This window comes from Asterias rubens, chromosome 5, assembly GCF_902459465.1.
Source record: "Asterias rubens chromosome 5, eAstRub1.3, whole genome shotgun sequence".
NCBI lineage: Eukaryota > Metazoa > Echinodermata > Asteroidea > Forcipulatida > Asteriidae > Asterias > Asterias rubens.
In genome coordinates this window covers 6,351,581-6,375,128 of record NC_047066.1, presented here as the reverse complement: position 1 = coordinate 6,375,128, position 23,548 = coordinate 6,351,581, and the positions used below count along the sequence as shown (strand labels likewise).

The window sequence follows — 23,548 nt, the reverse complement described above, 5'->3', positions numbered from 1 at the left end:
TGCACGAGGCGGTGTTAAACCAGTGGTCTAGTATGGTTTGATAGCTACACACCTATGTTCCAACACCCATATGTTCCGACGCCCATTTTTTCCGATGTCCCAAGTGTATTTTTCTATTACTATCCCTAAACCCTATGGCCTAGCATTTAATGTAAATCATGGAGGGATTTTGGGACAGGGTTGTCGGAACCAAGTGGTGTCTGAATATAGAGCAATCAATTTGGTAGTTGAATTACTTTGATGTTGATGACAATTCAGAAATAAGGGAATGAAAGGGTAGCGCCGAGTTCTTTCACAGCTGTTTAAATCAGGCAGGGTCAATGCTGAGTGATAAAGGCCCATGCCGAGGGCACCGAGACAAGCGCGGAGTATCCGCTCACAACTGGTTATAAACACTGGTCATTATCAAAGGTTTAAACACCCCAAGTGACGCGCTCTCCACCAATAGGAATAGTGAAACTGAGGTATTTATGAATGGCTGTTTATACAGAAATGCCGTACGAGGCGGGGCACCGTGATTCCATCAAGATCTTCATCAAGATTCCATCAAGAAGTAGAAATTCAGTAAGGCTATTAATGCAGAACTGCCTACACATTATTTCATGAAGCTCTTCATGTTAAGCAAAGTAAACATGTCATACGCAATTTGGTTCTGCCCGCAGGTCTCAAGCCAAAAGGTGTAAAACACATTAACATTTAAATTCCATTTTAATGACATTGTGAATCATGATGCCCCCCCCCACCCCTACACAGTCCTGCTCATGCCACGCTTATGAAAGTTTTCACATGTAAATCCTACAGACATGATCCTCATCCGTCTCCCATTAATGGTACACAGCGGGTTAATTTTTCATAACGTCTCGCATGAATAATGGATTGGTGACTCCGTGAAGAACAACTCGAGGCATCAGCGTGCTGCTCTCTTATTCATGTGGATGTTGGACTGAAATGGAGGAGCTTGATTTTTTGGGGTCAGCAGAGGTGATGGGGGGGAGGGGTGAATAAATATGTTTTTTTTCCCAAAGTGTCGGGATGAGGATAAGGGCTACAGGTGAGGAGGTGTATATGCAGCTGGTGAAACACCTGGGAAATATGTGCAGGTTATTCTTGATAATCCAGTTCAATCCAGTTCAATCCAGTTCAATCCAGTTCAATTCAGTTCAATCCAGTTCAATCCAGTTCAATCCAGTTCAATCCAGTTCAATCGCTACTAATACATAGGTTTTGGACTGCCTCTAGCCACCGGGCTAGGTCGATGGTCTAGTGGTTAGACATCTGCTCTAGCAACGCAAAGGATTGTGGGTTTGAATCCAACCCGAGTAATTTGCCTGTGGATTTTTTCCCCACCAAACTCGAGAGTACAGAGTTTACAGTGCATGGGTAAAACCAAATTCACAACTGCCACTGATTCTGCCAAAAGTTGCCTGAAAATAAACCAATCCGTCCATGTCCTGATGAACAAATTTGAAAAATCTCCCTGATTATGGAACTTATAGTCTTCAAAGTTTCCCTGGTTACAAGATGCAAATGTTGGCAGCTCTCTATCTTATGATGTCTTTACCAGTGTCGTGAGATAGAAGGTGGGAATAAATTTTACTGGAATCAGAATTTTTGTCAAAAGGTATGCTCGTTCTCAGTAGAGAAAAAAACTAAAAATTTTGAAATGGTAATAATGACAGCAGTGAATGTACACACTTTGGGATACAACACATTGTCGCCAGTACATTTTTTATGAAGAAACATTAATAAAAGGGCGACCATTCTTACCTGAGGATACCTCAAGCGTGAAATCATCGTCTCAATTGCCGTCAATCAAACACGGGAGACCCATTGTGGGAAGTTTTGCCCTTCGCCCTAGGAGGAGAAAAGAGCTGGTATACAGCGACTTATAAATGCAAGCTTTGAAAGACTCTTACATTTTTCTGTTGGGGTTAAAGGCACTGGACATGTTTGGTAATTGTCAAAGACCAGTATTCTCACTTGGTGTATCCCTTTTCCAACATTAGTCATCAAATTTGCAAGAGAACTAATGAAAGAAAAAAACATCCTTGTTGCACAAATTTGTTTGCTTTCAGATGTTGGATAAAAGGCCTGAAGTATTTTAATATTTGAGTGAGAAATTATCTTATTTCAGAGGGAGCCATTTTTCACAATGTTTTATACTACTACCAACAGCTCTCCATCGCTCATTACCAAGTAAGGTTTTATGCTAACAACTTCTTTGAGCAATTGCCAATAGTGTCCAGTGCCTTTAAGTGGAACTGAAAGTTAACGTTTGCAATTATAGGAGGATTTATGTGTTTGTCTGTCGACCAAAAGTTTACGCTAATTGCGCATACAGTTTCAGGTACTCTACTAGTATTCATGGTGAATGAAATGAAATACAGTTTAGCCTGGACAAAACTAAAGAACATTTTTGTGTTTTCTTTTAGAGCGCTGTGGAAAGGCATAATTTGTATTCAAAGGACAGCCACGGGGCATGTTTATTCCCATTAAAAAACTCCCACGCTTTGGAGTTATGAGTCAAAAGTTTAAATCCCCCATAAATAAAGCTGTGTGAACCATTTTTTTTTTCTTCTCTCTGATATAGTAAACTTGTAGAAACAATTTTCATGTTAAAGAGGAAACTCTTACTCAGCAGTTTAATTACTTTTAATGACGGAAGCGTAAATAGTTTGTTTCAGAAAGACCTCTGAACAAGTCAGTTTTGGTTACCAACCAAAATACAACTGTGCCCTCCCCCCCCCCCCCTTTTTTATATATAAAAGTGCCCAATTTTGGGTTAGTGGAAAACCTTCATTTTATAAAGTCAGAAATGGTAACCAGTAAAAATGCCTTTACCATTTTTGTGGTATAGGTATTGTTCCAGGAAGGAGGTCGGTGTGGTTTAATCTGCGTGGCCTGACTATGGGGTGACCACAGGATGGTTGATAGTGGCCTGTTGCCTGTTGCCTGATATGATGACTTGGTGCAATAATTTCTTTGTGTTGGAGACGCTTGGGTAGAGCAGAGCTATTTGTGTGTTTAGAAACTATTTCACGAGCATCAGATGATGGTTCTTTTGATTCATGGGTGCCAGAAAAGATTTGTAAAAAAGAAAATCAGGGGTCATGAAACTTTCGAGGGTTTCCTTTTCTCATTTAAGTTTTTATTGTATGGGATGATCGAAAAGGTGTGGGGTAAAACTAGTTTGTGAAGAAAAAACCCAAATGTTTTTCTTCGATAGAGGCAAGTTAATTTGTGCCTCAGAAACTATTTCATGAGCGATTGTTCTTTTTAATACGAGCGCGCCAGAAATATTTTAGAACAAGTTTCAAGGGTCATGAACTTTTCAAACGTTTCTTTTCATCAGGTGTTGGTGAAACAAGTTTGTAAAAAAAAAAATCTAAGTTTGTTCATCGACGCGTAGTGCTTACTTATTCAACATTCTTGATGTAAAATCCTGTAAAACAAACTTTTCATTTTCCAAATGCTGTTATTATTGCTATTATTTTATTTGGCCATTGCTACAAGAAAACATCATATATAGCCAGTTTGGTCATACTTTTTCAGTGCGGACTTTGAATTTGTTTTTATTTGTGCTGCAACCTCTTGAAATGGCCATCTATAAAAGGGTTATCGTTGTGATGTCAACTCTTAACTTCCGACACATCAATCACGCCGCCAACCCATTTGTGTTAGGGTAAAGTGGACGTTTTTGGTATTTCATATGTGACCTTTTTGGCAGCGTTTAAAAATCTGTGGGTCAACATTGGATGATGAAACTACAAATTAAATCAAGAACAATTTTTGTCAATGAAAAAGTCCAAACGAAGAACTTTGTTTTTGTCTTGGTTTGAGGGGTGTAAAAAAAAACACTCAGAGAGAGGGGGCAGCTCTGTGGAAAAAAGTTTGTCACTAATTACCCGTGATAAATTTCCGCTTAACCTTTTGATTTTGGCCGACTTCGCGACTCTCTGATGTCCAGTTCAATGTTGTCTTGAAACGAGTGGTCCACTAGATACCGTACCATGCGCTGAAATAGTTGATAATATTACTCATAAGTACCGCAGCAATGATGACCGAGTGTTTTTGACCCCAGCGAAATGCGCCCCAGTTCCCCCCTAGCCAGTTCTGGACCCACCCCCTGGGCTAGTGTAATGGTTTAGCGAGTATACCCTCATCATGCCATTGAAATTAGCACCTCAAAGAAGCGGCACGTAGGCCTACACACCAAAACCGTCAAGCTATTAAAAGAAATGGAAACAAAAAATGAAAAGATCAACCAAGCTTAACAGAGAGAAGAAGAATGAACAAGAAAAAAACCCAGCCATTGTGTTTATATTGACATTCTGTTTTGAGATCAATGTAAGCAGTATTTAGCCGATAACAGCTGCTTAGTGAAACGTAACGGAATCTGTTGTGTGGTTTTCATCGAGCTTAGTACATGTAAGAAAAGAAAAGACGAAAGAAAGAAAAGAAACTGCAGTGTGTGGTGTGTTTCATGCACTCGCACCGCTAATAACAGCGCTTGATGTTGTGCTGGTATAATGATTGGACACTGTGTTCGTACATCATTCTAAAGGTCACTAACCCCTGTGTGGAGTTTAACAACCTCGGTAGCGTGAGACGAGGGCGCCGTTATATCCTGCGTTGTAATGACATCGGGGTATTAGTAGCAATTTTGTATGTGTCCACCCCACTCGCAAATGTGCAAACAGCTTTTCATTACATTTCTGGGCAGTGTTAAGACAACAACATCTATTAATAACTTTGAGACAATCATGGCTTCTTGTTATTGGAATATTTTGCCATTTAGTTTGTTTGGAAACATGTAATTATTTGTAGGCTTAACATGTAATTATTTTTAGGCTTAAATCAGGATGGTTGGTGCTATTTTCTGTACTTAAAATTCTGAGGACATTTCACAGGCATGGAATATCATCTTGCAAGGCCATTTTCAATTTGCAAAGGGCACTTCCACTGGAAAATCTTGGAAGTCTATGGGAAACTTTTAAAAGGCACCAAGGCAAAGACTTACTAGAGGACTTGGCCTCAACAGGATTGCAGGCCTTTTTTGGGAGAGAAAATGTAGCAATTTTAGGACAGGCAGTGAAGTCGATTCATTTGAGCTGGGTTGCAAGTTAATGTTTTTCTGCGTCTGGTTCCAAGCATGTGTATATTTTTAAAACATCATATAATGAATTGACCCCGGGGCAGAAATGAAATTGATTCAACTTGAATGTTGTTCCCGAGTTATGATTCCAGCAAAACACACCATCAAATTTGTTGCGACGAGATCAGCTAATACTTAAAAATAAATTGAACCTTGATGTCTATTAGACCTACACATTCTGGAGGTTGATGACCAGCCAGTAACTAACATTAAACATGCTACATAATGTGAGACCCGCGTCTAGCGATGTGGGGCGACACACACTGATCATTCATGTGAAGTTTCTATGTTTTGGCGGAGCCCTAGGCGGTCCGGGGTCGCCATGCTGTCAGCCACTGAGCCCTGTGGTTAGACCGCAGCCCAGACGTCTTTTGATCTCAGAGAGTCACAGTTCAGAAGTTTATCCTGGGGCTTGCGGTCTGGTGGTGGAATTCCCCCTGATTTCGTGGGGGGTTGTTTTGCTGTATCGGCGGTAGCAGTGGTAGTGAGGTTCGCAATTCATGGTGTTTGAAGGATTTTGTAAGGAAGACTTTCTGAGATTCAGGAGGATTTTTATTCACATTGTGATCAGGAAAGAGGTGGGGGAGGAGGGGGGTTTGAAATGAACGATCAGGAAAGGCCGATCATTTCATGAGTATTTGGGTTTCATAGAATCCACTCAGTTTTTGGTTGTGGTTTGATGAAATTCCCTTGTGAACTATGGGATGTCGGAGGGGGGCGGGGGGGGGGGGGGATATTTTCTTGTTGTGTGCCAGCACTCTCTAGGGACGCTGTTATTTTGTTGGGGTAGGTGTGGAAGGTTATTCCCTCAGTCACGTCTCTGAATTCGACTTTGTTTTTCGGCTGTTTTTGGCAGCATTTTTTCTTGGAAATCTTGAGTGTTCAGGTAACATTCCCTGCTTAGAAGAATTTGGGTTTATTACCGGCAATCAGGAGTTCACTGAGCAGGCAGATTTGGACTGAAATTGTGGGAGTGTGATCACGGAGATCAGATATCAGGAATTGGGTTAGGATTTAGACAGGGGGATAACACTCTTTGGGTAGTATTACATTAGGAGGCTGGGGTTTTACTTGATTTAAAAGTTGGATGTGTTTTCACTTCAAATGGCAATTTTTCTCCAAGGTTCCAAATTTATTTTACTAGTGAAGCGTAGTCGCTGTACTGAGATGAATTTATTTTGAGCATGAATCCATTCACAATCGTTTGCCTGTTTGCTTATGCTACTGAACCCTACCAGTTTCTACCCATTAATGTTTCTTTTTGGGTGTTGAATGTTATAAGAACACAACCCAATCTTATACATGGCCCCAGTGCTTTGTCGTTCCTCCACCATTCCTCATCCCCTCGGGGGGTTAAAACAAAATATATCACCCCCACTATGTAGAATCAGTACACATTTATGGAATTCCCGTTCATTTGGCTAGCAATTCCCCAGTTGACATTAATAGTAAGGGCGGCAGTGGATCATGATTAACATAAAAGGTAGGGCTGGATTATTTACCTAAGGTATATTACGGGACTGCGGCAGGGAAGTAATGTTAAGGGCTCTCTTTCTGTGGAGTAGGAAGAGAGTTTGCCAGTGTGAGCTCAATGGGGGAGGGGGGGGTGAAGGTAAGCTTGGGCGATATCACGATATTATCGAATATGGCGATACTAATTTGGAAACGCTTTTGATATCGGATCGCTTTGGTTTTAATTGAAATATCGATATATCGCGATATCGATTAAGTATCGCAATATCGCGATGTATTTCCTAGCTGAGACAACTTTCACCCCATAGGTTTGGAGTAAAACCAGAAGAATAGGTCATTAGAACACCTCTCTTATGCTATGACTGTCTCTTCTACAACTTTCAATGGGAGTTTGTAATTAATCTTGATTATATCGAATATCGCGATATATTGTCGGCGATATATCGTGAATAAAATAAATCGATATCGCTTAGGTGAAGGGGGGTTCTGGCATGCCCCACACCCAACCTGGCTCTACGCTTCGGTATCCAGTAGTTAAGAGATGGTGGAGTTAAAAGACGGGGTTTTTATTCTTCAGCTTGTGGTTCAGTTTGAAGGGTTAAAAAGGTACAGTTGTACCATGTGTACACACTGTTTTTTTCCAGCCAACTTTCCTAGTCTTTGTTACACATACATACATGACGTAGTTTCCCCAGATGTTTTTTTCTTTATAGTTTATAATGGACAGCTGGTGTCATGCTGGGATTTGGGTAAACTATTCTGCTGGCAGTTCAATGCAAAAAACAAAACAAAATGTGTTTGGTCCTGAAATGTACATTTGATGTCTAGACCGAGGATCAACAAGTCTGGTGATTGCAAAAAAACACTTGGTAAACAGGGAGTGAAAGAGACAGACAGGGAGACAGACTCCATCTACCTCCCCCCCCCCCCCCCCCTCTCATTCCTAACCCAACCCAAACCCTTACCTTCAGCCCCCGCCCCCTTATTTTCCAAAATCAAAGTATATTGAGCGTGTATAAAATACATGCCGAAACTTAAACCTGTTTCCTTTTCTGCCGGCGTGTTTTAACTAAAATGTAAATAACAAATGTGTGGACATTTTAACAGGTAGTTTAAATTGCCTACTACAGTGATCTTCTTTAACAGTGGTGTGCTGGCCAACTGCTAGTTTGAAAAGCACGCCAAGTTAGTCGGTAAAAAAAGTTAGTGGTTAAATCTGAACTTGTTAATTTGAACCTGGAGAGTTGAAATGACTTTCTCTTCCCCAGAAACATTGGTGCTTTTCCCGTTTGCTTCATGAAAATTTGAACCAGGCAGGACTGCATACTTCCGAGCAAGGTTAATTTGAGCAACTATACATGACCAGAGCCATGATGTACATGTACATGTACATGTAGCTCTCGAATTGACCATAGTTGACCATGGTTCGATTTAATCGATCTCCCTGTGCTCTATGGTTTCTGGTTAGTCTAGTCGTTGTAGTCAAGTCTATTCGCTTACCCGAACTTGCTCTTATACGTGCATCAAATTGTGAAAACGTGTTGATGTGCTTGGCAACCCTTGACTAGGCACATTAAAACATTGTATCGAAACTGTCTGCATATGTAGGCCTAATTGTTACTTTCAGAGTGTTTGACGCTAAGCGTACTACGTGTACTTTGTGTTTGTTTGTACACTACTAATTGACACATTGAATAGTGACACACACTCGGGGTTGGGGGGGGGGGTTGGGTGATGACATCATTGTAAGCTACGCAGGGAGTTCTCATCGCTATGGTGACACTTGTATAAATGTCATTTACTGATCTTTCAATAATTTAGCGTGTTTTGGTTGGGAAAGGATTATGTCTGCTTGGACATAAATGCAAAGCAGTTTTTGACTGACACCAGAAACACTGAACAAGTCTTCTAAAAGCGTTGTCAAAATATCGAATGTTATTTTTGTCTTTGATTCATGTAAGATGTAGGATTACTCGACCAGAAAGCATTGTTTCTGTTGGCCAGAAAGCTTCATTTCTGGCAAGTTTTTTGTTCGGGGAAGTGGGAGGGGGCGGCATAACACTCTTTCCTGAAACTTGTTATGTTTGTGGTGTGTGGTTATTGTATGAGATGGCATAATGCACACGGTGAGAAGTATTACATTACAGACCCCCTTGTGAATGCCACCATTGCTGCACATAAAATTTGAACCATGGCACAACTAAAGATAGCTGAGGCTGTGTCCGATTGGCGGCTAAAGCTACGGCTACGGCTAGATTTCTGCGTCATCATGTAATGAGGTGTAGGAGGTCCTTAGCAACACCCTTAGCAACAGCCGTAGCCGTAGCTGTAGACACCATTTCGGATACCGCCCAATATTACATCATTAGTGGACTAATCCTGTGGCTGACATTTAAAGTTGTGGATTTTGATTATCGGTTTAAAATTTTTGTCTTTCTTTTTATTTTGTTCTTTCCAGGGCAATGCAACACTTCACTTGTATCCACACTTCAAGGAGCTTGCCAAACTGGAAGGTAAGAAGGAAGTCAGAATTAAGTCATTCTCACAATGTGTCTGTTGATTAAAAAAAACAAAAAAAATCCAACAGGGTTACACCCATCTGATTTGGACTGATTATAAAAAAAACTATTGTTTCGTTCCGATTATCAGCAAACATTTTTGTTACAAATATTCACTACAAATTCCACCACTGTAGTTCTCTACTGACCCAACACATTTTTTCCTTATTTTCAAACGAAATAATTAATTTGTTAAAGTTTAAAGATGCTAGGTGCGTTTTCGGGGGCGATTTGACCCGACCATAAAGAGGCTAATTCAAACTCGCATACAGTAAAAACATTGGAACAATAAAAACAGTTCTGTTAGGCTTTATACCATCACAAGAGAAACTACTAAGAACCAATAAGTACATATCTATGAAATAAAATACCTAGTCCCCATTGCGTCAAAGAAAATTGCACATAAGATCATTAACCTCTGAGAGTGGGTTTGTATCTAGTCATGTGGGTTCCATTATCAGCCTTTAATGAAAGCATAAAAACAAAGGAGTGTGGATAGGGAAAAAGGAAGAGAAAAAAAAAGGTGGCTATCGGGCTAAAAAACTCAAGCTGTGCATTGATTCCCATCGTGATGCCCAGAAATCCGATCGCTCAAGTAACCGTTCCAAACTGAACACCATCTCCAATGAGTTTCACAGCTAACACTGTAATCCTATATTCAGACTCCCCACTGCGTATCGATGAGTTAGGAAATGCTTTTCAATCAAAAACCCACACATATCACAATACACTTACACACATAGGGCTCTTGTATGAGAAGCAAGAGCTTAGTAGAGAGCCGAGAACAAAAAATGATGATATTGCAATTATGTTGATAGGATTGTGAAGGGATTTGAGGTCTTTTTTCTTTGTTCCTGAAAGGAGATTGAAATGATGGCATCAGAGCTTAATTTAGTATGGATTTCACTCTGGCCGTTGTGACGTCAAAGCTACAGTACAATGCGTGTACTCTAGGGGATCTAAGATGGCTGCCCTACAACTTTGAAGATTCTTTTTTTAGAAAGGATTTGGGGGGAAAGGTCTGGAAATTTAAAACAGAACAGAGTTTGAGATTGCTCACCTATGATACTGCAATGTGCAGAGGAAGGAGGGATTCAAAGTTTAATACATTTATCCATGAGAAATGTAGACTCCCGCCTTGTTAACGCTTTGCATGTATATGTTAATGAGTTTGTTTAAAAATTTAAAGAGGAAGTATTGCATAGGATTTGGGAAAATGTAAGCAACATTTTGTCAAGTATCTGGAATAAACATCCTCCTCCATAAAGCTGAAACCAACGTTTTAAAAAGGGTTTGTACTAGTTGTCAGGGCCCAACTTCATAGAGCTTCTAAGCACAAAAATGTGCTTAGCATGAAATGTTTGCCTTAATAAAAACAGGATTACCAAGAAAATGTTCACGTGATTTCCAGGATATGCAAAGAAAAGCTGAAAACCAGTAACAAGCAATGCGTAACAAATGGAAATTTGGTTGGTAATCCTGTTTTTATCAAGAAAGAAATTTCATGCTAAGCAAATTTTTGTGCTAAGCAGCTCTATGAAATTGGGCCCTGATGGTGCATCTACAACTAGCTATTCTACCATCCCTTTAAAATATGCAATGGGATGAAATTTATGTAAGATTGTCTCATGGGCTCTTGGGAGTGTGAACGTCACACAAGGTGTTAAGGGAAGATGTTACAGCAGTCGGTATTTAACACACTGAAATTATCATGACAGCCCCGCATAAAGACGCTCAAATTAAAATCCACCAACGTCTCTCTCGATTGAGAGAAGACACACATATGTTTTTGTAGGGGGATCGTAAATGGCAGATTTTTGAAAACGGGGGAGTCAGCAAGAGCAACATTAATGTTGTTGCCATTGGTATACACTACAGGCCTTGCTCTTAAGCTTTTTGTTAAGTAGCCAACTGGGCTGATAATACTCTGGGTTGAACTTGCCCCCCGGGAAGTTTTAGTAGCCCTGATTTTAAACAATTATTGTCATAATAAAGGCATCTTTCTGAATGCATTAATGGTAGCAGTCACAACCAGCATAATAAAAATAGGCATATAAAGTTACACTCACAGATAAATAGACGTTATGCACATGACGTCATTTCAGTACGTCGCACCCGCATTGAGGTCAAAAGGAGGTTGTTCATTGGCCAATCTATGTGTGTTTTGATTGTTTCGTCACCGAAAAAAAAAAAAATGTATTATTCACATCTGAATGGAAGAAACAAGAGCATTGTAAAAAAGTAGGTTGCACAGTTTTTTAGTAGCCCAAAGGGCAAGTTAAGAGGTGGTGTTTACCAGCCTGCAGTAGTTTTTACTAGACAATGTACAAGGACTAGTGTTAGGGGCGTGCCAAGATATATTCCTGGCATTGCCTCCCTCTCTCTATCTCTCTACCATTCTGCCACATTTCACTGGTAAGCTGATGTGACCCATCGTGGAAAGCAAATCATCAGCTGCCCGGTGAAGTGTAGCGGGGTGGTTAGACAGTCTTCGAGAGGTTGCGTCAATGGACGGACGTGTGTGTATGTGTAGGCGTAGGCGGTGCTTTGGATTTGTAAATGTTAATGAAGATTGACGTATGTCTTGACTGAAAATTGGTGATCGTCTTTTTTTGGTTGCTGTCTGCGTTGATGATATTGGGGGTAACTCATGAGAGTGTAGTGACCTGGCGAGATGGTTTTCTCATGTCGTTGGATGCATCCGCTGGATTGAGTTTTTTTTGAACGACGACCGAGGGAACTGAAAATCGATGGATGTGTTCAACTTGTCAATGCTTGGTGGCGATGTTAGTGAAGTGAAACTTGGGGTCGTTAATGGAGATTCACTTGGATGATTTGCATAAGTAGGTAGACAAATTTTTCAACCGGGACCGTTTGTGGCGACTATGACTACAACTACGAATTGGCTGTTTTGACATGTTGCCCTGTGAGTCCTTTAAGGAGCTGCCGATAGGAACTTGAGTTTGAAATATTGTTTGTTAGTGTGGTCACCATCTTAGATCATCTAGACTGGCAGGTCTGAGGAGAACCAGTTAATAGGAGAACCAGTAAATGACATGAAGGGTCGTCAGCACCGTTTGGAGGTCCAATTCGGTTTGTGATCGAAGGACAGGAAAGAAGGGACTTCTGAGATTACTGTGTGTGTTCCGCTGCTATGTCTTGCTGCATTCTGGTTATTAAACTCATTCCAATGCAGCATGATGTAGTGGTGAAATAAACGCAGTGTTGCCATTCTGCTCTCTGCTCCGTCCAAGCTCCAGCTACAAGACTTAGTTAGCAAAATATGTGTTGCTGAGAAATCATTAAAACCATGAGATCCTAACTGTTGGCGACTTAATCCCAATTCATACTTCCTGCAAAGCAAATTTCCATGTGCCACAATGGGAGACGTTGGGACGTTAGGTGGCAGCAGACTAACCAGGTAAATTTCCATTGTTTACGTAGTTCTTAGCGTGCGCACATGACCAAGAAGAATGGATTTTACCTGGTAAGTCTGCTGCCACCAAGCATCCCAAAAGTCTCCCATTGGAAAGGGAGCCTGAACCCATTATTGCGTCACCAAAATTCACTTCGCATTCTCATTCGCAGGAAGTATGAAACAAGCTTTATACTTTCGTTTTTATCTGCCTTTTTGTAACTCTTTAACTTTTTGATATTTGTGGTACTTTTAAACTTGTATGAGCAATGTAGTTTCTTCGTTTTTGAGAGTAATAAGGTTTCTTATGTGTTATGTATAATGTCTCAAACGAGTGCATACTTTTAGCAACCCTTGAATGATTTCTTAAGATCCTTCCTCACTCTAACAAAATCCAATAACGGTATAGTAACTTAACACTTAGACTATTGGGCTATGATTATGGCTGTCTGCAAGATCCCGTGTTAGGAAATCAATTTACCCATCATGTACATGTAGTGTAGTCCTCGGTCAAACAGAATCAAACCAAACATCAAGTTGGATTTTGAAGGATGAAGGAGGTCTTAATGCAAAACAATTTCAAAGTTTTCCTTTCACTTAAAAAATATGGTTATGAATCATATTAACTAAGTGAAAGAATTCACATATAGAAGGAAAAAACCAAGAGTAAAAGAACTGATATTTAATAGATTCTGGCAAATCAATTAGGGGAAGAAAGTTGGACGCATACAGACTACCCGGAAAAGAAAAAAAAAACCTTACATGGTGTCACCGTAAACCTTAATTACTTCCGATTTTACTACCATGTATAGCCTTAAATCTTATCTGTAAAATAAAGAAACACGTTCACTTTATATCATAAGATAAAAAAATATAAAAAAACATTACTTTTGATATGTTGTTTCTCTTCTTTTGATGATTGAGGATTCCATCCTATCTTTGAAACTCATGAGATATATTTCCCTCCCGGTCTGTAGGCGTTGTGGAATACCTGACGACGGAGATCAGCACCTCCAAGCAGAAACGCTTCAGCCTGGTCACGTTTGTGGACACGCCCGGTCTGGTGGACGGCGACATGAAGTATCCCTTCGATGTGGACAAGGCTATCGTTTGGCTCGGTAAGAATGTCAAGTGTTTCAGAGAAGGTTACAGAGAGAGGGAGCGAGAGAAACGAAATGCTCTAGATTTTCTTTTTTTTTTGGAAGAGGAATGCAAAACCAAATTTAAGGTCACTGGACTATTGTTAAGTGTGACTTGTAATGATATTTGAAACTTTAAAGGCAGGGTTTACCTGTAGTTACTGCTCTGCAAGTTAATGAAGTATTAGAGTTTTAGAGAAAGCGACAATTCTTCACCCCAAAATTTGAAGTTTGAGAAAGGCTTCAGGGCATCTCAAAGCAAATACTTATAGGTAATAAGGGTAGTTTTTCTGTCATTATCTTCTTGTGACTTCAATAATAATAATAATAATAATGGAAATTTATATAGCGCCTATCCATGTAAACATGCTCCTGGGCGCTGAACAATTAAAAGAAAACATATTAAAATCCATACAATTAAGACACCATATAGAAAATACAGTAAACATGTAATAAATGCAGAATTTGTACATAACAATCAATTATTAAAAAACACTGAGAATAAACCCTAGTTGGAATTGCTACAGAGAATACAAAAATATACGTACATGTACTTGTACTTAGTGGTTTAAAAAAGCACGTTTAAAAAGATTAGTCTTAAGGCCAGCCTTGAAGGTATCAACATTACTGGCTTCCCTAAGTTGCTTAGGAAGCTGGTTCCACAGTTCAGGGCCAATTACAGAGAACATCCTATCACCTGCAGAAACCAGCTTCGCTCTGGGGCGGATCAACAGAGTAACATCACTAGCTGAACGAGTAGATCTAACAACAGGCCTAGTAGCAACAAGATCGTACAGATACAAAGGGCAAAGACCATTTAAGCATTTAAAAATTAACAAACACACCTTAAAAATAATCCGATACCTGACAGGAAGCCAATGTAACTGCATTAGAACTGGGGTGATATGCTCATACTTTTTGGTACAAGTAAGTAGCCTCGCAGCTGAGTTCTGAACTCTCTGTAAGGGGGCAAGAGTGGTGGCAGGGAGACCAGCTAGGATAGCATTGCAATAATCAATCCGGGATGTGACTAACATATGAATTATTTGCTCTGTACTACGACGACCTATAAACCTCTTAATCTTACTAATATTGTACAAGTGATACATGGCAGTACGGGAGACAGACTTGATGTGAGATTGCATATTCATATGTTTGTCAAATGTTACACCAAGAGTTTTGACCTCAGGCACAGGGTTAATGGAATGAAAGCCCACAGAAACATCTACTTTTGGTAATTTCTTCAAAGACGACGATGAGCCAATAATCAGAACATCTGTCTTTTCATCGTTAAGTTTGAGATAGTTCAATGTCATCCAGTGTTTGATGTCCTCACAGCATGCTTCCAGTTGTTTTATTTTACTGTATACATCACTTTGAGTAGGGGTTGCAGAGATGTACAGCTGAGTATCGTCAGCATAGAAATGGTGTCTGAGGTTGTGTCGACGGATGATGTCACTAAGTGGTAGCAAATAAATGTTGAACAGAACAGGACCCAGCACCGATCCTTATGGCACACCGAACTCAAGCGGATACGAGTCACCTTTAGATGAGCTGGTGATCTTAACTCTCTGGCAGCGGTCCGATAAGTATGATGAAAACCAGTCCAGGCTTCCCTGTGACAATCCTATTCGTGACTTTAATCTTTGCAGCAAAATGTTGTGATCGAGTGTGTCGAATGCTGCGCTGAGGTCAAGAAGAACAAGGATTGACACTTTTCCTTCATCGGTGCTCTGAAGTAGGTCATTCTGCACACGGACAAGTGCAGTTTCAGTGCCATGGAATCGTTTGTATGCAGACTGAAAATAATCATGAAGACGATGATGTGACATGTGGCTAAAAAGTTGCTGAGCAACGATTTTCTCCAGTACTTTCGAGCAGAACGATAAATTTGTGACAGGTCTGTAGTTCTTCAGCAGCTCGACTTGTTCAGCCTTCATGCTGTGCATCTTTGGAATTGGCTTGACTGCTGCTGATTTTAATGTATTCGGGAAAACCCCTGTCGTAATTGAGGAGTTGACAATCGACGTCACTATAGGCGCGATCTCCGGAAGGCATGTCTTTAGAAGGCTAGTTGGTAGAGGGTCCAGATGAGAAGACTTCGGAGGAGACTTACGAATAATCATCTCAATATGTGATTGTGAAACAGTCTCTAAGCGGAGTTCACAACCGACCGGAAGTTCAGAAGCTTGGTCATCGGCATTCCTTGGTTGACCGCTGATTTCACATCCGCTCCTAATCGCCTTTATTTTCTCTTGAAAGAAGCGGCTGAAGCGGTTAGCGAGTTCCACTGGAGTTGTATGGGTGGGTAATACAGTAGCAACTTTCCGATGCAAAAGCGAATCAATCACTCGGAAAATCTGACGCATGTCACCTCTGTTTTCATCTATTAAGTTCTGGTAGTAGTGCGATTTGGCATCATTTATTAGCCTCACCACCTTGTTTCTTTGTAGCTTGTACATGTCTTTGTCGATGGTTAGTTGACTCTTGCGCCAGCGTTCCAACTTTTTACGTTTCAGTTTCTCGATGTTAATTGAAGATGTAAACCAAGATGTGTTTGGACGGAGTGTTAATGTTTTAGATTGCAAAGGTGCATGTTTCTCGAGAAGATCGGAGAGATGTTTATTGTAGGCATTGGCAAGAACATCCGGGTGCAGAGACGCATCTCCAATTTCAGAAAGAGGAGATTCCAAAATGTCAAGACCAAAACGTTTGGTGTCAATGTTGTTGAGTTTCCTGAAGATGATTGTTTTCCGTTCCCTCGTTGGTTTTCTGACATCAAGATAACAGGTGATAAGTGAGTGATCAGAAATGGCTGGGTCAAACACATCAATGAATTTTATGTTGTTCAATGACCAATTGAGCCCAAATTTTCACATTCTTGTTACTTTGTGCATATGTTGGGATATACCAAGTGGGAATACGGGTCTTTGACAACTACCAAAAGTATACTTTGTCTTTAAGCAAACTTTATGATGACAACTGCACTTATGGAATCCTCAACATTTGCGTATATAATTTTCCAGAGTTAAAGTGTGTGAACAATTAAAAGACAATCAAATTTACTGTCACTCTTTGTTCGTGAAAATAACATTATCACCTTGCTTTTAATGGCAAGGCTATTTTTTCTCCTGAGACAACCAAATTGCCCATGGGAACAAAACCATGACAACTTCAGTCATGGTGTCAGTTGTCTGCACATAATGTTAGTCTTGCCTTCAGCTCTGATTTCTTTCTTTCTTCCTCAAAACGTTTACAGGCAATCTAGCGGATCTCATATTTGTATTCTTCGATCCGATTGGTCAGGCGCTGTGCAAGCGCACTCTGAATCTGGTGGAGAAGTTGAACGAGACGCATGCAGACCGTATGAAGTTCTACCTCAGTAAGGCGGACGAGGCGGGGCATGAGAGTGATAGACAGGTATGATTGGCTGAAAGCGAGTTATGTAAAGGAACCAGACTAAACTAGCAAGAATTACAAAGATTGTTTTTGACTTGAAACTTTGGCTTAAGCTCTGTTTCCGTTGTCCTAGGGAAATCTGTCCACTGGAGATTCTGTCCCCCCTATGGGAAATTAACTTTGGTTAAAGAAGTATGATTCAAAAGAGGGCGCCATCAGAAGTAGTTTGTACACAGTTCGCCTGATTGGGGGGGGGGGGGGGGGCGGACGGAATCTCTTGGGAACAGAATCTCCTGCCAAACCGGCGTTGTTTGATGTGTGAACTGCTCTAAAATTTATAACGGAGACCAAGCTTGAGCCGGAGTCCAAGCTGAGGTTTGCAATAAGGCCCAGGGGCCAATTTCATAAAGCTGGTAAAGCAGGAAATACTGCTTGAAAAGTTTCTTTGCTAAGCCAAAATTGAGTGGGGCACCAGCCATAACAGTGTAAATTTTGGCTGGTAACCAATACTTTTCTGTGCTTAGCAAGTTTCTGTGCTTACAGGCTGTATGAAATTAAGCACAGGTAAATCCATTGTTGCTGAGAATTGTGGACATGCGCAGAATGACTAGTGAATGACCTTGGGGAAATTACCAAGTGTGTCTGCGTCCTACAGTCTCCCAGTGGGCTAGAACATGTACTTTGTACAGGCATGATCTTCTTCTTACTTAAAGTCTGTTTTCCAATTTTAAGTTTTTGTTTTGCCCTTGGACAATCTTTTTTTTAAATATTTTGAGGCCTGAAAAGTCTATTGGAGCCTACACCTTGCGCACATTTAGGTCAGCCTGTGTACTTGAGACAAATTTTCTTACATTTTTTTCCCTTAGGAAAAAAATAACAAACTTGCATCACGATTGACCTTCAACAGCATCTCTCTCACTTTAATAGTTTTGAGGATTAATCCAATTTTGTTTGTTTTCTAAACAGCGAGTGTTGATGCAGATCGTTCAGGAGTTGTGTAAGAGACCAGGTCTGAATCGAACAGGATTTGACATGCCAACCATCTACGTTCCTCAAAGCTCAAGCAAGGTAATAATCACAATGTGTACACTTATGTAGTCCAGAATCAATGCTTAAGCTTTACATAGAGTTCTGCTTAAAGACAGTGGACACTATTGGTAATTGTCAAAGACCAGTCTTCTCACTTGGTATATTTCAACATATACATATTAAACAACAAACCTGTGAAAATTTGAGCTCAATCTGTCGTCGAAGTTGCGAGATAATAATGAAAGAACAAACACCCTTGTCACACAAAGTTGTGTCCTTTCAGATGCGTGATTTCGAGACCTCAAGTTCTAAACTTGAGGTCTTGAAATCAAATTTGAATTGAATTGAATAGTTTATTCGTCAAGTATATAAAAATACATGAAATTTACAATCCTAAATTCGAGGAAAATTACTTCTTTCTTGAAAACTACGTCACTTCAGAGGGAGCCGTTTCTCACAATGTTTTATACCATCAACCTCTCCCCATTACTCGTTACCAAGTATGGTTTTATGGTGATAATTATTTTGAGTAATTACCAATAGTGTCCACTGCCTTTAAATACACATAGTGTTACAAGTCTCCACATTATGGGGTCTCAGGTCCATTCTTTGTTTGTAGCTTTAAAACAGTTGTTTACAATTCTTATTTTCCTTGAGTGTACAAAACGGAGGAATATTGGCAGAGTGTATGCAACATAGAGCTGTTTGAGTTTGTGTGTATATTCAGTAGGATTAATATTCAGTGTGTATTTCTGGTTGTTTTCCCTGAGCTTGTGTGAATAACAATGCGTATTATTTATTTATTTTGTGCATTTTAGAGTCGGTGCGTAAACCAGATTGAGACTGTGTGTGTTCAAGTTGAGAAGACAATCAACCAGACTATACAGAACACGCTGAACGCACTGGAGAAGGACTGCGAGAATATAGCTGACCTAATAGACCAGAAACTAGAAGTAGACAGGTGAGGATGTGAACCACAGACACGTATTAACCCTAACAAAGTGCTGCGTCAAGTATTATTGTTATGTAGTTCTGTTAATGAAGCCAAGTATGCCTCATAAGTGCACTTAATAACTGTAGCTCGCAAGTCTCGTGAGGAAACCTGTTAACAAGGGTGCTAACTATGTGAACCAAAAACACAGACTTTTCCCAAAACAAGTCAAAAAGTTGGGTCGAAATCGCATTTCCAATCTTTATCTGCCTCACATTGATTGTTCGGATATAGTTGCTGATTATTTGAGGGCTGTTTGACAACACAGTGATCCCAGTGTTGATAAACGGTGACCCAATTTGTACAAATTGAGGAAAGGAAACATGCTGTTATTCTTCCAAGGAAATTTGTTATCAATTCTTACTGATAATCAAAGTGGTTTTTTTTTCCTCTTTGTGATTATTAAGATATGTGGTGTTGGGTTTTTGAAAGACTATTTTATTCCATTTGTAACCAAAGATTTTGATAATTAGCGCAGGAATTTCCTGCATTGACTTGGGGAGGGTCATTGGCCAAACCAGGGCTAAATTTCATAACTTCATTCAAGATATATTACTCAATATATATGATGGCGCCGTTTAATGGCGATACGTTCTCTCGGGCTCTTATGATTATGCTGTTTTTATGTGTTTTATATTGTTATTTCTAGAGAGCTCGAGGTGCACTACAATTTCCTTTTGTTTAGGCTTTTAACTTTTTAACGTTGGCTGAATAAATAATTTCTAAGTCGGCAAAATAAATATTGTGTTGCAGAATTCTGTGAAGTAAAACGAGATTCCTAAGAAAGCTGGCCCTCCCATGGCCTCCATACCCACATTGTAATACCGTTTTCGTTTACCCCACCTTCCAGGGCGGCCAACTCTTATAATTTACGAGCTCGGGGCAAGGGGTTCATCTTCTTCCTGCTAGGCCTTCTCCTGCCGGCGGCGCTGCTGGTCAACTTTCTAGCCAGTAACGTGTCCAACGACGTCCTGGTGTCCACGCTAGGAAAGGACGGAGCGGACACCTTGAAGATTTATTTGGTTAGTCATCACTTGATATCACCATCCTGCTTAACAGCTTAATGAAATTGCTTTAAGCAAAAGTTTGTTGTGCTTAGCAATTTGTTATGCTCACAGGCTTTATGAAATTGGGCCCAGATGTATAGATTTTTCAAGTCAGGTATTCACTAGTATTATCTTAATTTGTTGTCGTATATTGTTCAATACATTATACATTGGTGTCGTTTATTGTTCGATACCTTATACATTGTTGTTGTTTATTGTTCAATACCTTATACATTTCTGTACTGTTTGTGTTTTATAAAATAATAAAAAAGGACTCAAATAGAGACTAGTCTATTTTAGCTGGTTTGGCTTACTCTGGGGTGCATTTTGGCGAATGTAACCAATAACTGTTTCGGTTCAATTTGCCAATGGTAAATCACAGGCCAATGACCAAAACAATTATTGGTTACAGCCGCCAAAACGCATCCCCGGGTAAATAGAGGGAATAAATATAAATAAATAAATAAAATTATTTTCTTGTTTTCTGTTTTCTCCAGACACCAGTTGGGTCTTTATGGGAGTCTGTACCCAAGGACTATCATGTATATGCTCTAGGTGGACTCATAGTCGTCTCTTTGCTGCTTCTACTACTCGCTAAACTATCAACCAGGTAGGTTTGTTGCTGTCCGACAAAATCAAAACTATGAACAAGATCAGAGTCTTGCCAAAAAGTACAGAGACAATTTATGTACATGGTTTTTTTTCACAAAGCTCACCACGGCTCAATGTTATGGCTTTGCTTACCATAAGCAAAGAATCTGCGCTTACTGACTTACATCATGCGTATTTCATGCTTAGCAGGGAATTTTGGTTGGTGTGTGTGCGTACTCCTTTTTACTAAGCATTCTATGCTTACACATCTAGCGCAGAAATTCAGCGCAATGGTGATCCTAAGCGCAGAATTCGATAGTAAGCAGAGCCATGAAATTGGGCCCAAATTGATCTCCACTTAACATAGTTTCAAATCCTAATCATTTACATCGTGTTCCTGCAAACCTTAATAGATTGTATCTCCACCATTTTGTTTTCTCCCTTCAGGTTAAGGTCCACTTTGAACCGTAAACAGAAGCGAGTTTTGAAGGAGGAGCAAGACTTTGTTCAGAAACATGTCAAAGCAACCAAGGTGAATATCGGGAATGATTACTGTAATAGACCCCCTTGTACGACGCCCAGCGCACTCGCACTCGCCTCTGTTGTGAGTCGAAATTGTACATGTAGGATTGACTCCAGAAAATAACGAAATGGTAGACGCGAATTCTCAGGTGTTCCGCTTTGTGTAAGGGGTCTTTAAAAGAAAAGCAATTCCCAAATGTTGGCTCTGGCTGCCGGCTCTGGCTGTAGTCTCTAGCCGGTATGAAGCCATGCATCTTGTGTATGCAGCTCTACAACGGCTGATATTACCCAGTATACCCAGTTGATCTCTATTGGTCTAATCCAGAATTCTGTTGTCTGCCTTTACTGGGATACTTGCACATATAAGATTATATCACAAGCAGACCTCAATTCCTTCAGAATCAAAACCAGTTATTAGAAAATATATTTCCACGAATGAATTTTATGCTTTTTTTGTGCTGACTTGTATTTGTTTCTCAGTTTTTTTTCTTCTGATAAGTGAAATACTGACCTTGAATACTACATGTAACTTAACATTCAGCCTACTTTGCTTGTTTTTTTTTCATGAATGTAACTTACATTGATCATTTACATTGTGGATTTTCGTTTGCAAGATTTGTTAATTTCCATGTGCTACTTTACCAATACTTTAGGATATTTAGGTTATATTTAGGCTCTCTAGCTTAGAACACTAGAGGGCAGTGTTCTCTATGAACTTTGTACAGGTTTAGCTATTAGCATTAAATAATGTTCAACCGTTTACTTAAGTTTTCAATGAAGTTTAAAAATTATTTCATATAGAAATATTTATTCAAAAGAATTTGAAGTATGATTTGAAACTTTACATTATTTTCTTTCATTTTTGTTGTTTACTTAAGTATATTTCAATTACATGCTTTTTATACCGCAATATTTATTAAAAGGATATCAGCATTTATTTTTTATTTTCAAAAACTTAAACAAAAATTCCCGTTCATTCCTCTCTTTTAGGAGAAACTGTATTCGGAGTATTTACAACAGAGTGTTGCTTCTCATGACCTCAACTGACCTCGCCTGACCTATGACCTGACCCAAATAAGAACACAAGAAAGTCTAACGTAGCAAGGAAGGATTCAACTACAATTTTCATGCCAAATTTACCTTTAGCTCTATTTTCAATTTATCTTTTTTATGCGATTGTATTTTACTAGATTGTTGTTTAAAGCAGTACAGAGAATGAACTTTTTTCATATTTTGGAAATAAAATATATTTGAATAATAACTGTCTTTGTTACTATTTGCATGGATGGGTTTCTGGAAAAAGACATTGAAAGTTTCATGGATTTTAAATTGAATAGTGAGGAAAGTTTGAATTGTTTCTTTTAGGTTTTGAAAATGAATTTATTACCTGTTTGAATGAGTTAAATGTTAATTTGAATAAATTGATTCTTGCTAAATTTGAATTATTCATGGGCACAAATAAATATTTTCTCAATTTCAATAAATGGAGTCGCTCATTTAAAAATATAAGAATTACATGATATTGAACAAGAGGCTCATAAAACAAATCCGAGGCAACAGAAGCCTCCATGAGGTACCAGGCCTGTTAAACACAAGTCTATTAAACGCACTGCCTTAATATCAAGAATCTTTACCCTTTAAAACAATTAAAGAGAAATTAATCTTTTGAATTTCTCAGTAGAGTCGGGTTTGAGCTTTCTATTTTCATACAAAATTTCAATGCAATTTTGCCAGTTAGTTTGAAGAGAGTGTTATACTGAGCTTGGCTGTGTTTTGGAGATTTGCGTTGTCGTTTTCTATCTTTTTAGTTTTCCAATATTTTTGTTTATGTTAGCTGAGTTTTTTTTTCTTGTTTGAATGTATAGGTTTCTCGGTCAATTTCAGCAAATGAGCAGCCAATTTAACAACCAAGCTTTTCTACTTCGCGCGAAATCGAATGCTATTGAAAAGGGTAATTCAATTTCGTTTGATGACGAGTCAAATGTAATGTTGCTTCATTCGATTTAACAAAATAATCATTCAATTTAACAATCCATCAAAGCAGCATTCAAATTCGCAGACGCTTCTTGAGGCGTGTGTGTCACGAAAAAGAACGACATACGTTAAATTCAGCCAAGTGCTTAAGGAATTTGACTCGACTCAACACGAAATTGAATGGTCGAATTCTGAATTTGAAACGCAGTTACAACTGGAGAGGCAAAACAGCTTTAATTTGAACGCATGAAAATGA

The 23,548-nt window shown here is 39.4% G+C and overlaps 1 protein-coding gene across 1 annotated transcript in view; it reads left to right on the top strand.

Annotated features, from left to right (window-relative positions):
* The window catches only part of LOC117290441 (EH domain-containing protein 1-like), a gene marked incomplete at its 5' end in the record, with an annotated part of 61,388 nt that extends 38,435 nt beyond the window's left edge, over positions 1-22,953 (top strand). The window contains 9 exons of the mRNA XM_033771853.1: positions 9,087-9,141; positions 13,579-13,719; positions 17,000-17,160; positions 18,106-18,207; positions 18,987-19,129; positions 20,010-20,181; positions 20,703-20,815; positions 21,244-21,328; positions 22,309-22,953. Coding sequence (XP_033627744.1) covers positions 9,087-9,141; positions 13,579-13,719; positions 17,000-17,160; positions 18,106-18,207; positions 18,987-19,129; positions 20,010-20,181; positions 20,703-20,815; positions 21,244-21,328; positions 22,309-22,365 — 1,029 coding nt within the window. The remainder of the gene's footprint in view (positions 1-9,086; positions 9,142-13,578; positions 13,720-16,999; positions 17,161-18,105; positions 18,208-18,986; positions 19,130-20,009; positions 20,182-20,702; positions 20,816-21,243; positions 21,329-22,308) is intronic.
* Between the last annotated feature and the right edge of the window lie 595 nt (positions 22,954-23,548).